The sequence below is a fragment of the Neofelis nebulosa genome, chromosome 16 (assembly GCF_028018385.1).
Source record: "Neofelis nebulosa isolate mNeoNeb1 chromosome 16, mNeoNeb1.pri, whole genome shotgun sequence".
Lineage (NCBI taxonomy): Eukaryota > Metazoa > Chordata > Mammalia > Carnivora > Felidae > Neofelis > Neofelis nebulosa.
Window position 1 is genome coordinate 62,652,648 of NC_080797.1, and position 14,163 is coordinate 62,666,810.

The 14,163-nt window shown below is 36.2% G+C and overlaps 1 protein-coding gene across 2 annotated transcripts in view; it reads left to right on the forward strand.

Moving 5' to 3' along the window:
• CPD (carboxypeptidase D) overlaps window positions 1–14,163 on the forward strand; it is an 83,755-nt gene that overhangs the window by 2,902 nt on the left and 66,690 nt on the right. For both annotated transcript variants that reach the window (XR_009255245.1, XM_058704806.1), the window contains exon 2: window positions 4,140–4,387. Coding sequence is in view for 1 of the 2 variants with exons in the window: in XM_058704806.1 (XP_058560789.1) it covers window positions 4,140–4,387 (248 nt within the window). In the remaining variant the exon portion in view is untranslated. The remainder of the gene's footprint in view (window positions 1–4,139; window positions 4,388–14,163) is intronic.

Genomic DNA, 14,163 nt, shown 5'->3' on the forward strand with positions numbered 1-14,163 from the left:
ATTAATAATAAAGGACACAGATATGTGAATAAAATGAAAAACACAAGCACACACACAATTTGAGATGATGCTTAGAGTTAGCTTTATGAATTGGAAAATTAAGAACTGAACACATTAGTCTGTATGGGAAAATTACCTTTTTCAGTGTATTTTATGAAATCATTTGAGTAATTTTTTTAAAGTTTATTTATTTTGAGAGAGAGAGAGAGAGAGAGAGTGCTAGCACAGGGGGAGGGGCAGAGAGAAAGGGAAAGAGAATCCCAAGCTGGTTCTGTGCTGTCAGCACAGAGCAGAGCCTGATGCAGGGCTCCATCCCAGGAACTGTGCGATCATGACCTGAGCTGAAATCAAGAGTCAGATGCTCACCCGACTGAGCCACACAGGCGCCCGAGTAACTTCTTGATACGCTACTCACCTAGCTATATTAGAAATAGATTTTTGTTGCTATTTTGGATATGTAAGAATTTAACACTTATTTCCGTCTGCTTAAGAAAGTGAATTTTCTTTGTTTCACTTTATACTTCATCCAATAGGTATTTTTGTATTATTGGTAATTGACACATATACTTAGGAAAATATACAAGGTTTTAACCCCATTATTAAAATAAAGATTTAATAGTTTTCTTCACCCCCATTTTTGAAAGCACACTAGGTTTCTTTAATTAAATATACCTGCTTAGACTTATATAGGAGATTAGCATATAAATGATTATTTGGTATGTTTGTGAAAAGCATTATCTTATTGCTGGGGGTGGGTACAATTTACTTTTGAGGAGCTTGTATTATATGTACAGTTCCTGAATCTTGAGAATTTAGTTTATCATACTCAAGTCCTCTTAATTTTTAAAAGTTATAGGGTTATCCGGAAAGCATAACACAGTTAACTTAGAGATTAACTTTTAAATATCTATAGATTCTTGTTTATAATATTTATATTTAGCAGCTACTTTAAATCTTATGCAAGAAATAATATATGATACTAAAGTCAAGTATGAAAAACACTTAAATGATTTGAATGGAGCCATAAAATACCTTTCAAATAAATTGGATTGACATGCAAAGTTGGTTTGATAAAGACTAAAAGCGGTAAATTTCTAGCTACTGTAATAGGTATCACTTTGTCTTGAAATCCTTATAAGAGTAGCATTCATACTTTTAAGACTACATAAGTAAAATAAGGAAGATCTAATAAGTGAATTTTATCGCTCAAGTAGATTGCAAATATTTTGTTCTACAAGTATTTGGTTAGGCCTTTTTTTTTTTTTTTTTAACGTTTATTTATTTTTGAGACAGAGAGAGACAGAGAGAGACAGAGCATGAACGGGGGAGGGTCAGAGAGAGAGGGAGACACAGAATCTGAAACAGGCTCCAGGCTCTGAGCTGTCAGCACAGAGCCTGACGCGGGGCTCGAACTCACGGACCATGAGACCATGACCTGAGCCAAAGTCGGCCGCTTAACCGACTGAGCCACCCAGGCGCCCCGTGGTTAGGCCATTTTAATATTTCTGAAAAGCATTGCAAAAAAAAATGCCAAACAGTGAAAACTGCATTTAATAGAGAATCTTGGACTTTAAATTTTTTTTAATGTTTATTTATTTTTGAGAGAGAGAGAGAGAGAGAGAGAGAGAGAGAGAGTCAGAGCACAAGCAGGGGAGGGACAGAGAGAGAGGGAGACACAGAATCTGAAGCAGGCTCCAGGCTCTGAGCTGTCAGCACAGAGCCCGACGCAGGGCTTGAACTCACAAACTGTGAGATCATGACCTGAGCCGAAGTTGGACACCCAACTGACTGAACCACCCAGGTGCCCCAAGAATCTTGGACTTTAAAGTTTTAATTGAAAAATATACAATTAGGGGTGCCTGGGTGGCGCAGTCGGTTAAGCGTCCGACTTCAGCCAGGTCATGATCTCGCGGTCCGTGGGTTCGAGCCCCGCGTCAGGCTCTGGGCTGATGGCTCAGAGCCTGGAGCCTGTTTCTGATTCTGTGTCTCCCTCTCTCTCTGCCCCTCCCCCGTTCATGCTATGTCTCTCTCTGTCCCAAAAATAAATAAAAAACGTTGAAAAAAAAAATTAAAAAAAAAAAAAAAGAAAAATATACAATTAAAACAACATGCTTCACTTATTTCGAATATGCAGTTATCCATTTTAGTTTACTAGAATATGAATGCCATGAGGGCATTTTTATGTTTGTTCACCGATGTATTCCCTAGGGCCTAGAACATTTGGCACATAGTTGACACTTAAAATTTGTTGCTGAATGGATTGCCTGAACTAGGCTAGGCTTCTTGTAGCTCTCCCAAAATCACAAGGGGAGAGAAAAGCATTTAAATTATTTAAGGCATACGTATCAGAAAGTAAACTGATAATACCTTAGCAGTGGGCGCCAGATGGGTAGAATGGAATTAGAATGTTAGAATATATACTTAGGTTTTGTTTCTGTATCATTCTGTCACCCAAGGGCTAGCATTGGTAGTGGGGAATAAAATGAAAGCCTGAAGGCAGTGATTCCCTAGTCACTAGGATGTTAGATAGCTCCAAAGGAATGAACATTTGTTGGGCAGAGGATATAAAGCTGTTGTGCTGGAAGGTGTTGTATGTGTGTTAATTCTTATAACAATCCTGGGAAGCAGGTAGCATTAATCCCCATTTTACAGATGAGAGAGAAACTGGGGTTCAATGAGTTTAGAGGCAGTAACTTCTGATCGTATTTTGTTGCTGGTTAGTGACAAGTCTGGGAGACTGAATGTTCTCCCCCATATTTGCCTGGCTCCAGACCTTGTGCTATTGCTGCTACTCCAAATGGCATCCTCTGGTGTCTGGAAGATTGCTAATAATAATTATATTAGTTTTTAACTAGTCTCTTTTCATAGTCTATTCTAGTATTTAATCACTGTTTTCATTGGCTAAGTTCTGTCTTCTGATGACCAGATTCTGTGTTACCAGTAATTTTCACTTTTTGATATTCTCTGGGATGGTATTGATGATACTTAAAATAACCTTTCAAATTAGACATATGATAGATCTGATTTTCTTTGAAGCAATGAAATGTTATATATAGAACTTCTATAGGTCAGTTCATTTCAGCCACAAAAAGGCAGAAGCAAGAAAATCCAGTTTAGAGGGCCAAGAGGAGAGTGTTTAATCTGTACTCACAGTAATAGTTTAAACTGTTACATGAGAGACGGATGTATAAATAGGACTTGAGCATGTTTTTGCCTCTAGCTTTCACCATAAAAGGAGTTCTTCAGTATTTCAGTATCTATAAATTTCACCAAATTATAAATTGGTTCGCTTAGAAGTAGAAACATAAAAAAAAATGTTTCTTTTATGGGAGCAGCCCTGTCTGCATGTCAGTTTATTTTTTAATGGGCCAATCAGAAACATTGGGCTTAGAGCTGCTTCTATGGTGACGCAATGGAGGACTAATCTTTTATGTGCTATATTGTTTTTCTCTGAAAGCAGCTCACTGTATCAGGTTCTCCCCACCCCCAGTCTTCTCAACTGTGGCTTCTCTTTTGAAAATGTGAATTTAGTATTCAGTATATTGTGAAACTGGAGTGAGGCAAAACACATCCTGTTTTAAATTAGACTTCCTACCTGAAACATTTTTGGATAGTAAATATAAAAAATCATGAAAGTCACTAACGTAACTCATGTATTCAACAAGTATTTATACAAGTCATGTTTTCTACAATGTTAACATGTTACAAAATACAAGTCTTAGGTTGAACTACATGAAATTGCCACTTTTGTAGCTCAAAAAGTGACTGAATACTTGGAAGTTCATATTGTTCAACCTAACGCCAAATTTGAATTCCCTGAATAAGATGTCTTCTGAAACGTTAATTTATACTGTGATTCAGCTAATTTTTTAATGGTGGGAAAATTCTTTAAAGTTGATTGAGGTTAAGTTGAATTACAAAAACCATTGGACTGAAATTTGTTAAATTGATGATGCTTTCTTTCATTTTATTTTTTGGTTGTTCTGCTTGTAATAGCTGATAGAGTTGTCTTCTGGGTCTCTAAGAGAGATACCTGAGTTCATTTATGAAAGATGTAGAATTTTTAAATACATGGCATTTTCTGTGCCTTTTTTTTTTTTTTTTTTTTTTGGTGATACATGATTTGGTTGTTTTCAAAGGTTTGTGCTTTCTGGAAATCTGCATGGTGGCTCTGTGGTAGCAAGCTATCCTTTTGATGATTCTCCAGAACATAAGGCCACTGGAATCTATAGCAAAACCTCAGATGATGAAGTCTTTAAATACTTGGCAAAAGCCTATGCATCAAACCATCCCATAATGAAAACTGGTGCACCTCATTGTCCAGGAGATGAAGACGAAACTTTCAAAGATGGGATCACAAACGGCGCACACTGGTATGACGTGGAAGGTATGGAAAGGCCTGAATTTGCTATCTTTTCCCCCTTGTTCATTTAGCTTTCTTCCTTCCTCTTTCTTTTCTTTTGTTTTTAAATTAAGTAAGCTCTATGCCCAACACGGGGCTTGAACTCATGACCCCTTGAGATCAAGAGTGGCATGCTGTACCAACTGAGCCAGCCAAGTACCCCTCATTTAGCTTTCTTATGTATACTCTGAGTGGAAAAGAGGAAAATTTGAAGAATTCTAATTTTTAAAAATCTCCTTTTTCTATTTTGAAATTTTTAATCCCCCAGTAACGTTGAAACACTGCAATGAAAGCCTGTATATCCTTCATTTAAATTCCCCATCTGTTATCTTACCCTAAATGCTCCACCTCTCCCGTCCTTTCCTCCCACACATTCTCTTTTGCCAAACCATCCAAAAATAGGTGGCAGATTCCTTAATACTTCACCTGTAAGTACCTCAGCATGTATTTTCCAAGCACAGAAACAGTATTGTGTACAACCATATTATCATTACTGTAACTGAGAGATCAATAGTAATTCAGGGGCGCCTGGGTAGCTCAGTTGGTTGAGTGTCCGACTTCGGCTCAGGTCATGATCTCATGGTTTGTGGGTTTGAGCCCCACATCAGGCTCTGCGCTGACAACTCAGAGCCTGGAGCCTGCGTCAGATTCTGTTTCTCTCGCTCTTTGCCCTTCCCCCACTCATACTCTCTCAAAAATAAATAAACATTAAAAACTTTTTTTTTTTTGAAGACGGTAATTCAGTACTACCATCCTATATTCTGTCCATAAGTCAAATTTCCTTTATTATTCCCCACATATCCTATATAGCACCTTTGCTTCCAGATCAGATCAGATCCAGTCAAGGTTCAAGCATTGGATTTGGCTCTTGTGTTTTTATAGTTTCCCCAATTTAGAACTGTTATATCAATACTCTCTTTTCTTAATGATGGTGAATCCTTTGAAGAGTTCAGGCTTTTCAGGTTCTTGTACTATAGAACATCCCATATTGTAGATCTGGTCAAATTTTCCAGCAAGACTATTATATAGATCATATCACATCAGGATGCACATAAAGTGTGTGTGTGCCATGTGGCCATGGTGGACATCTTAGTTAATGGAATGACTACCAGTTCTCTCCATTTTTAGATAAGGGCACATTTTCCTTTTATATTTTAATCTGTGAGGTGACCGTGGACTTTTTACAAAAAAATTTTTTAATGTTTATTTTTGAGAGAGAGAGAGAGAGAGAGAGACAGAATCCGAAACAGGCTCCAGCCTCTGAGCTGTCAGCACAGAGCCTGATGCAGGGCTCAAAGTCACAAACCACAAGATCGTGACCTCAGATGAAGTCAGACATCTAACTGACTGAGCCACCTAGGCGCCCCAATCGTAGAATGTTTTTTTAATTGTGGTTGAACACACACACACATATATAACATAAAATTTGTTAGTTGAACCATATTTAAGTATAGAATTAAGTGGCATTAATTACATTCACAGTGTTGCACAACCATGTCCCCACTGCCTACTTACAAAACTTTTTCATCACCCCAAACAAACTTGGTAACTATTAAGTCATAATTCTCCATTGCCTTCTAATCTCCTATCTCTGTGAATTTGCCTATTCTAGATATTTCATATAACTGGAATCATATAATGTTGTCCTGCATCTGGCTTATTTCATTTAATATGATGATTTCAAGGTTCATCCATTTTGTAGCATGTATCAAAACTTCATTCTTTTTTTATGACGGAGAAATATTCCATTGTATGTATATACCCCATTTCATTTATCTATTCATCTATTTTTTCAAGTTTGTTTATTTTGAGAGAGAGGAAGAGAGCGTGAGCAAGGCAGGGGCAGAGAGAGAATCCCAAGCAGACTCTGTGCTGTCAGCGTGGAGCCTGATGTGGGGCTCAGTCTCATGAACAGTGAGATCATGACCTGAGCCAAAACCAAGAGTTGGACCCCTAACCAACTGAGCCACCCAGGTGCCCCTCCATTCATCTATTGATGGACACTGGATTGTTTTCACCTTTTAGCTATTGTGAATAATGCTGCTGTGGATGCTGGTGTACAAGTATCTGTTTAAGTCCTTGTTTTCCAATCTTTTGGATGTGTACTCAAGAATGGAATTGTTGGGTCATATAGTAATTTTCTGTTTAGCTTTAAGGAACCACCAAATTGTTTACCACAGTGGCTGTACCATTTTACATTCCCACCAGTAATGTACAAGGGTTCTTATTTTCCATGGAATATTATTTTTAAAAGAGTTGTTAAAGTAAGCTTGTTTACCTTCCTTTTAAATGTTATGTAAACAGCTATTGTGCTTTTTAAACTTTTTGTGTCCTTTGAATAATAACTTTTTTGTTTTTATAAACTCTTAGATTAATTAAGACTAAACAGAAGGAAGAAGTTAACTCATGGAAATGTCATGTGTAAAAACATTTTCTTCTCTTAGAATCTGCACATGGTAAAATGCCTTGTTAGCTCTTTCTTACTTTTTTATTGGCCATTAGTCACATTATAAAGTGTCTTATGATATTTCTTTTAATGTGCCTTTATTTAAAACTTTGTATTATTCTTTGACTTTTTATGTCAAGCACTGTTTACCCAAATTGGGTCCTAAGTTTGAGGACTTGATACTTTGTAGAGTGTTTTGATTCCCCTACAGTTTCTACCAATGTTTCTTGTGTGTAACAAACATCCATAAAGAGGTTTAAAATAATTAGAAGCTATTTCTGCCCGTAACAACTACAGGTGATTTGAAAACCATTTAAATTTTTTTATAGATAAGGGACATAGTTTGATGTTTAATCCCATTTCAATCTTCAGCAAACATATTTAATAAAGCCTGTTCAGGAACTGGGGGTATTAAGATGTAGTCCAGTTGCTTCATTAATTTGAGATATTATTTAAAATAATGTGCTAAAAATAATTTACTTTTCTTTTTTGGAGAAAATCATAAATGATTAGAAAATAATTTCTAGTTGATGATTGAGGATGGTAAATCTGTGTTATACTATTAAAAAAACAAGGGTGCTGCCTTCACAGTAAGTAAGATTGTTTGGAGAAACCAGATATGAGATTTTTCTGATTCTTCAAACATCTGAAGAAGCTAAACTTTGCTGCTGCCATTATTATTGTTTTTATGAATATCAACTTTCCTCCTTCTCTAGCTGGATGGTCAGACATATTTTCTATTATTTCCACAACAACTAGCATATCTTTCTTCCTACTCCAGTAATACTGAGCAGTTTTGGGAGTTTCAACAGGGCAGACTTTGTTTATCTTCCACAGGACTGCAGTGAGTAAGATGTTGTGAAACCTTGTGACTAGGCATATATTCAGACCCGGATGTCCTGGAGTAATTTTACCGATGCCTTATGATGTGTTTAGAAATTCTAGCCCAAGGAGGTATACGCTTTTACGGCTAAAAGTGAATATATTGATCTATTACAATCCTTTTGCTTTATAGGAAATCAAGACCCCAGAGAGGAAATAACTTGTACAAGATCATTTATTCTTTTAGCAAATATTTACTGAGTCTCTGCCACATCCCATATACTGTATTAGGTGATGGGAGCAAAACAGGAACAATTTCTGCTCTCAAGATCAGGCAGTGTATTAGAAGTATGAGGTATGGGGTCATCTGGCCCCACCACCTTCACCTTGGTTGCGGGGCTTGACTCAGCAGGTCTAGCTGACTAAGGGGGTGGGCCTTGCTTCTCTCAACATGTCTCTTAAACCTGCAGGATCCCTCTAGGGAATGACTTTCCTAATAAGACCTCTGAATGAATAGTCATGCTCTGCTGCTAAAGCCTTGTTATTGTGAGAGCCTAAGATGAACTTATTCATGGAACAGTCTTACTTTTTTTTTTTTTTTAACCACAGTGTGCTGATTTGTATGCCTTTTGTCTACCATTCTTATTTTCTTTCTAAACAGTTAAGAAGACATACAAATCATCTGATGGTTTAATATGTTTATTCCAAAGCAAACTGATGAAACTGAATTGTAGTTCTAGGTCAACTTCTAAGACTTGACTTCTTTCAACTTATAAAATTTTTAAGAGGGCATGTAATCCCAGACCACCTATAATTGAAATTATATGATCAAAAGCCACCCTTTGATGTAGCTTTTAGAAATTTACTTGGGCAGAATGCTGTTACATTTCATTTTCTTGCCGATAGAAGAACTCTAGAAGGCAGAGTAGTATAGTGGCTAAGGGTAGAGCTTTGGAATCCTGATGCCTTGAGTTTGAATTCCAGCTCTACTATTGACTAGCCACATACGTGTGTGTGTGTGTGTGTGTGTGTGTGTGTGTGTGTGTGTGTGAGAGAGAGAGAGAGAGAGAGAGAGAGAGAGAGAGAGAAGAAGAGAGATCTTGGACAAGTTAAGTAATTTCTCCAAGCCTCATTTCCCGCATATATAAAATGAGGATAAATACTATCTACCTCATAGTATTATGAGGCCCAAGTGAGAATGTATGTAAAGCACTGAGCCTAGCAGCTGGCACAATGGCTAACTTCTCTCTGGTAGAATTTAAACTTCATGAGGGCAGGACTTGATTTTTTCAGTTTTCTATTTCTAGCTCATAGAACTATGCCTGGTCTATAGAAGGGGAAAAATAAGCCTTTTTTGAATTTTGAATAAGTGAATTCTCAGCACCTGAAAAATGAGTACACAGTTATTTAAAATCTTAGATGATCTTTAGATGAGATAATCTTACAAAAATTTGTAAAACTGTTCCTCCTAGTTTCGTTCCCACTCTGAGAAAATAAGCTTGTCTTACTGGTAGATCCGAGATCTGTATTTTTCAGACTTTTTTTTTTTTTTTTTTATTGTGACCTACAATGTAAAATACCTTTCAGTCATTTAAATACATTCCATATATGTATAAAATTGAAATATTTCATGAAACAATAGTTAACTTTGTGGCATATTCTGGTATTGTTGTTTTCCAGTCTCTACCAGCTCATTAAACAAAAAATGCTTATCTGAACCTACTTCTATATTTCACAATCCACAAATGGGTCATGGCCTATAGTTTAAAAATGCATTGTTTTTGGTCACTCTATGGTAAAGTTGATTTATTTTCAAATTCTAAGCAGGAACAAAACACCTTATAAATTGCGTGTGGTAACTTACTATTTAGGCTTTTTTTTTTTTTTTTTTTTTTTTTTAATTTTTTTTTTCAACGTTTTTTATTTATTTTTGGGACAGAGAGAGACAGAGCATGAACGGGGAGGGGCAGAGAGAGAGGGAGACACAGAATCAGAAACAGGCTCCAGGCTCCGAGCCATCAGCCCAGAGCTTGACGCGGGGCTCGAACTCACAGACCGCGAGATCGTGACCTGGCTGAAGTCGGACGCTTAACCGACTGCGCCACCCAGGCGCCCCAACTATTTAGGCTTTTTATTTTGCCCTGTCTTGTTTATATGTCAGCCATTTCCAGTGAGGACTAAGCCATACATGTTTATCTGAAATGACTTACTTTTAGATTGTTTTCTGTGTTATTTGAATGAGTGCTGAGATAGGAAATTGGTCAGAAATGTTGTCAGGCCTGCGTGTGTTCATGTGAGTCTATGCATTCTATGATTAATTAAGCCAGCTGCCAGAAGCTTTATACTTACGTCTTTTTGAACCACTATTAACTTGGGACTGAGTCTTTTCAAACTGGTAATTATGAATTTTTTTCTGCTCTGGAAGAAGAAAATGTTGTGTGGATTTATCAAACTTTTTTCTTTCTCCTTTTATATTTTATTTCAGACTTTTTTCCCCTTCTCCTTTTATGGGCAGAGAGTTATGAAATGTGACCAGATAGCATATAACGTAAGAAATTCAGTTTTTTTTTTTTTTGTGAGTATAAACATCTTTGATCATGTGGACAAGTATTCTTCGCATAAAGGGGAGGTCAGACTGAGCAGCACTGATGTACTCTAAATATTGAGGTATATTTGGCTTGAAGTAGATTGCTGGTAGAAAGGGAAAAACATGGGAAAAACAATTAACAAATTGTTTTGAACAGCATGAAAGTTATATTTGCTCCAAAAATGAACTGAAAAGCTTATTCTTGAGGAACATTTTCTGTGTCATTAAACAGGGCATTATGGTAAAAATGTGGAGAGAAGGGAACCCTGGTGCACCGTTGGTGGGAATGTAAATTGGTACAGCCACTGTAGAAAACAGTATGGAGGTTCTTCAAAAAGTTAAAAATAGAAATACCATATAATCCAATAATTCCATTATTGGGTATTTACCCAAAGAAAATAAAAACACTAGTTTGCAAAGATACACACATCCCTATGTTTATTGCAGTGGTATTTACAATAGCCAAGAGATGGAAGCAACCTAAGTGTCCATCAATAGACAAATGGATAAGAAAGATGTGGTGTGTGTGTGTGTGTGTGTGTGTGTGTGTATGTGTATACACAATGGAATATTACACAGCCATTAGAAAAGGATGCATTTGTGCCATTTGAGACGACATGGGTGGACCTAGAGGGTATTACGCTCAGGGAAATAAGGCAGACTGAGAAAGACAAATACCATGTGATTTCACTCATAAGTAGAATCTAAACAAACGAATGAATAACTAAACAAATAGCTGAATCAAATCTATAAATACAGAGAACAAACTGATGGTTATCAGAGGGGAGGAGGGTGAGACTTGAGCAAAGTGGGTGAAGTGAATGGGCAATACAGGCTTCCAGTTATAGAATGAAAAAGTCATAGGAATAGAACGCACAGCATAAGGAATACAGTCAATGATGTCATGATGGAGATGTATCGGGATAGATGGTAGCTGCACTTGTGGTGAGCACAGCATAATGTATAAACTTGCCAAATCACTGTGTTGTACACCTGAAACTAATGTAACATTTCGTGTCAACTATACTCAAATAAATACACAAAAAGCAAAACAAAAATGAAAACCCAGGGCATTATGGGTTAATCATATGACACCAGAAAATCAGAATCTGTTTGAAACAAAAAAGAATCAAATAGAGAGTGTAAAACTAAAAAAAATGCAATATCTGATATTAAGAATAGACAAATTTGTAAATATAGTAGATTTTAAACATGTTTCTCTCCGTATTTGTTGGGTCACAGAGACAAAAATATCAGTAAGGACACAGTGGATTTAAATAACATAAATAAATCAACCTGACCTAATGAACATGTACAGAATACTGTCCTCACATCTAATTTTCATGCAGAGTCTTTACTAATCTGAAGTGTAGAGGATAGGTAATTTACCACTAGTTACACTTATGGAAGATGTGTCTGGTTCTATTAGCACTCGTATTACTTTGTTTTTAAAATTATGTATTACAAGCAAAGTAGCAAACCTACAAAAACCTAAAGCGTTCTTATACCTTTGCTTATTTCACATTTTAATATCAAGTCTAAACTTACTGTTATGACACTACAAGTCCCAGAGTCTGACCCAAGCCTACATTTCTGGTCTTCTCTCCTACTTCACACCTGTACTCCTTGTCCTTTCCCTAAAATATGAACTTTTGGCTATTTTCTGGATTGCTTTTCTCCAGTTCCCCTGTAAGTTCCCTGAAACCTCCAGTGTAGTAACCGTCACTCTTGCCTTCCCAGGGTTTTTTGTTAATACCATCAATATAATGTTTATCCATTTATGTTGTTAATAGGTTTTTGTGTCTTCTGCTAGAGTGTGAATTATTTGATAATAAGGACAGTGTGGTACCATTTATTTGGAGTTATCTTTATACAAAATGTATTGGCACAGAAACAGTGCTAGAGGAAGAGAGACTAGGGAGGTTTTTACAGTTATTTGGAGCAAGGTCTTTCTGGGAGATAAGGGCTCTAGCTAGAGGGATTCTGTGGGAGTGAAAAGGGAGGATGAATATAAGAAACTACAAAAAAAATTACAGGATTGACCATCAGTTAGACAGTAGAACAGAGTGTCCAGAAGAAGGACTCAAAGATATAACTTGGAGGTTTTGAGCCTGGAAAAATAAGAATGATAATGAAAATGGGAAAACTAATTGGAGGAGTGGAGTGTGTGCGTGTGTGTGTGTGTGTGTGTGTGTGTGTTCTCTCTAGGTAGGGAGAGGAGTGTAGATTGGGGATGGTACTTGATGTTACAAGTACCCAATGGGCAGTTGGGAAATAGGCTCTGGAGCTTGGGAGAGAAATCAAGATGATAAAGAGATTTAGGACCTTTGAGATGTTGAAAGCATATGCGGTATATATGATTTTTGAAAATTGAATTGATATTGTTTCCTGGCATAATTTAATTGCTTAGAGCTGGAGCCAGAAATTCAACTAGAATATATATACATACACATATATACATACACGTATATATATATATACATATATATATACGTGTATGTATATATGTGTATGTATATATATGTATGTATATATATACATACACATATATATATACATATACATATACATATACATATATATATAGAATAGAATGCATATATAAATGAGCAGATGGGTGGGTTTTTGTTTTCTTGTTTTGTTTTGTTTTGTTTTGTTTTTACCTCCAAAGTGAATGTACTTCTGGTTTTGTACTGAGATGTTTTCTTTAAGTAATGCTGGAAGTTCAGATATTAATTCTCAGTCCATCGTTCATGCTTTAAGAATACTATTGATTGTCATATGTGCATTAGTAAATGTGCTTTTGGTCTTACCTGATCTTGTACACTAAGGAGTTGATTGGACCTCTTCCTTTTTTTCTCATTCTCATTGAGTGCTGCCTGATTTAAAAGGAAAGCAAAAGGTAAAACTGTTCTCCAACAGAATATTTGCTTCTACCTGAGTCAGGGGTTTGCTTTAGTAAATTGAAATATAGCCTGATATAAAATCTGACCTTTAGGAGCTGTGCAGTTGTGTATTTTGTAATGTGGCAATAGACTTATGTGAAGGTTGAGAATCAAACATTAATCACTACTTCAGGATTTGGTCCCTAAATCTTCAGGTCTGATGTTTAGAAATTAGATGTGCTTTTTCTTCTTTTTTCTAATTAAATCAGGTGGTAGAGGATGGGAAAATACCTTTAAAAAAGAAGGAAAATGCAGTTCAAAAGTTGTGTGGGAGATCCTGTTGACCAACTTAAACAAAACTGAAAACAGATGCAGGACTGTGTAATTTAGTTTAACTTTGTAGAACCATATCATTAGCAAATATATATTCAGTGGGAGTGGTGAAGGAAATAGATTTTCATAAGATAAAGTTGCTGAGAATACAAAGACTAAGTTCAGTTAAGATTTGGTCAAAGTGAGGGAAATTGTTTTCAAGAGCAACCTCTGTTTTTTCCACTCATTTGACTCAGATGTTCCACTTAAAATTTTTTAGGAGCCCTGTGCTCATTAGCTTTTAAAAATATCTCAGGGAGTGCAAGATTATCACTTAATAAGTCACTATCTATAAAGAAATTATTCACAGATGTCAAAGTTGTGAGAACTTCTCACTATCCTTTGAAGTAGTTTTATTAAAGAAATAACAGTAAGCTCCAAATTTAAAAATAGAGTAGAAATTGCCTATCTCTATTTCTACACTCTAAAATGCTCATCCTAATAAAAAAAATACATTGCAGTTGTTTTCTGTGAATGATTTATAGGGTTCTTGTATGATACAGTTTGATAGTTTGTAGTTTGGCCTACTAAGGCAAGTTAAAAAAAAAAATCTTGGTATGTTTAAGTCTTAACACTGAAGCATTGATTGTATTTTTTCTATTGACTTTCTGCTTATGACGTAAGAGTGAGTCATTCATGAGTGTCCCAT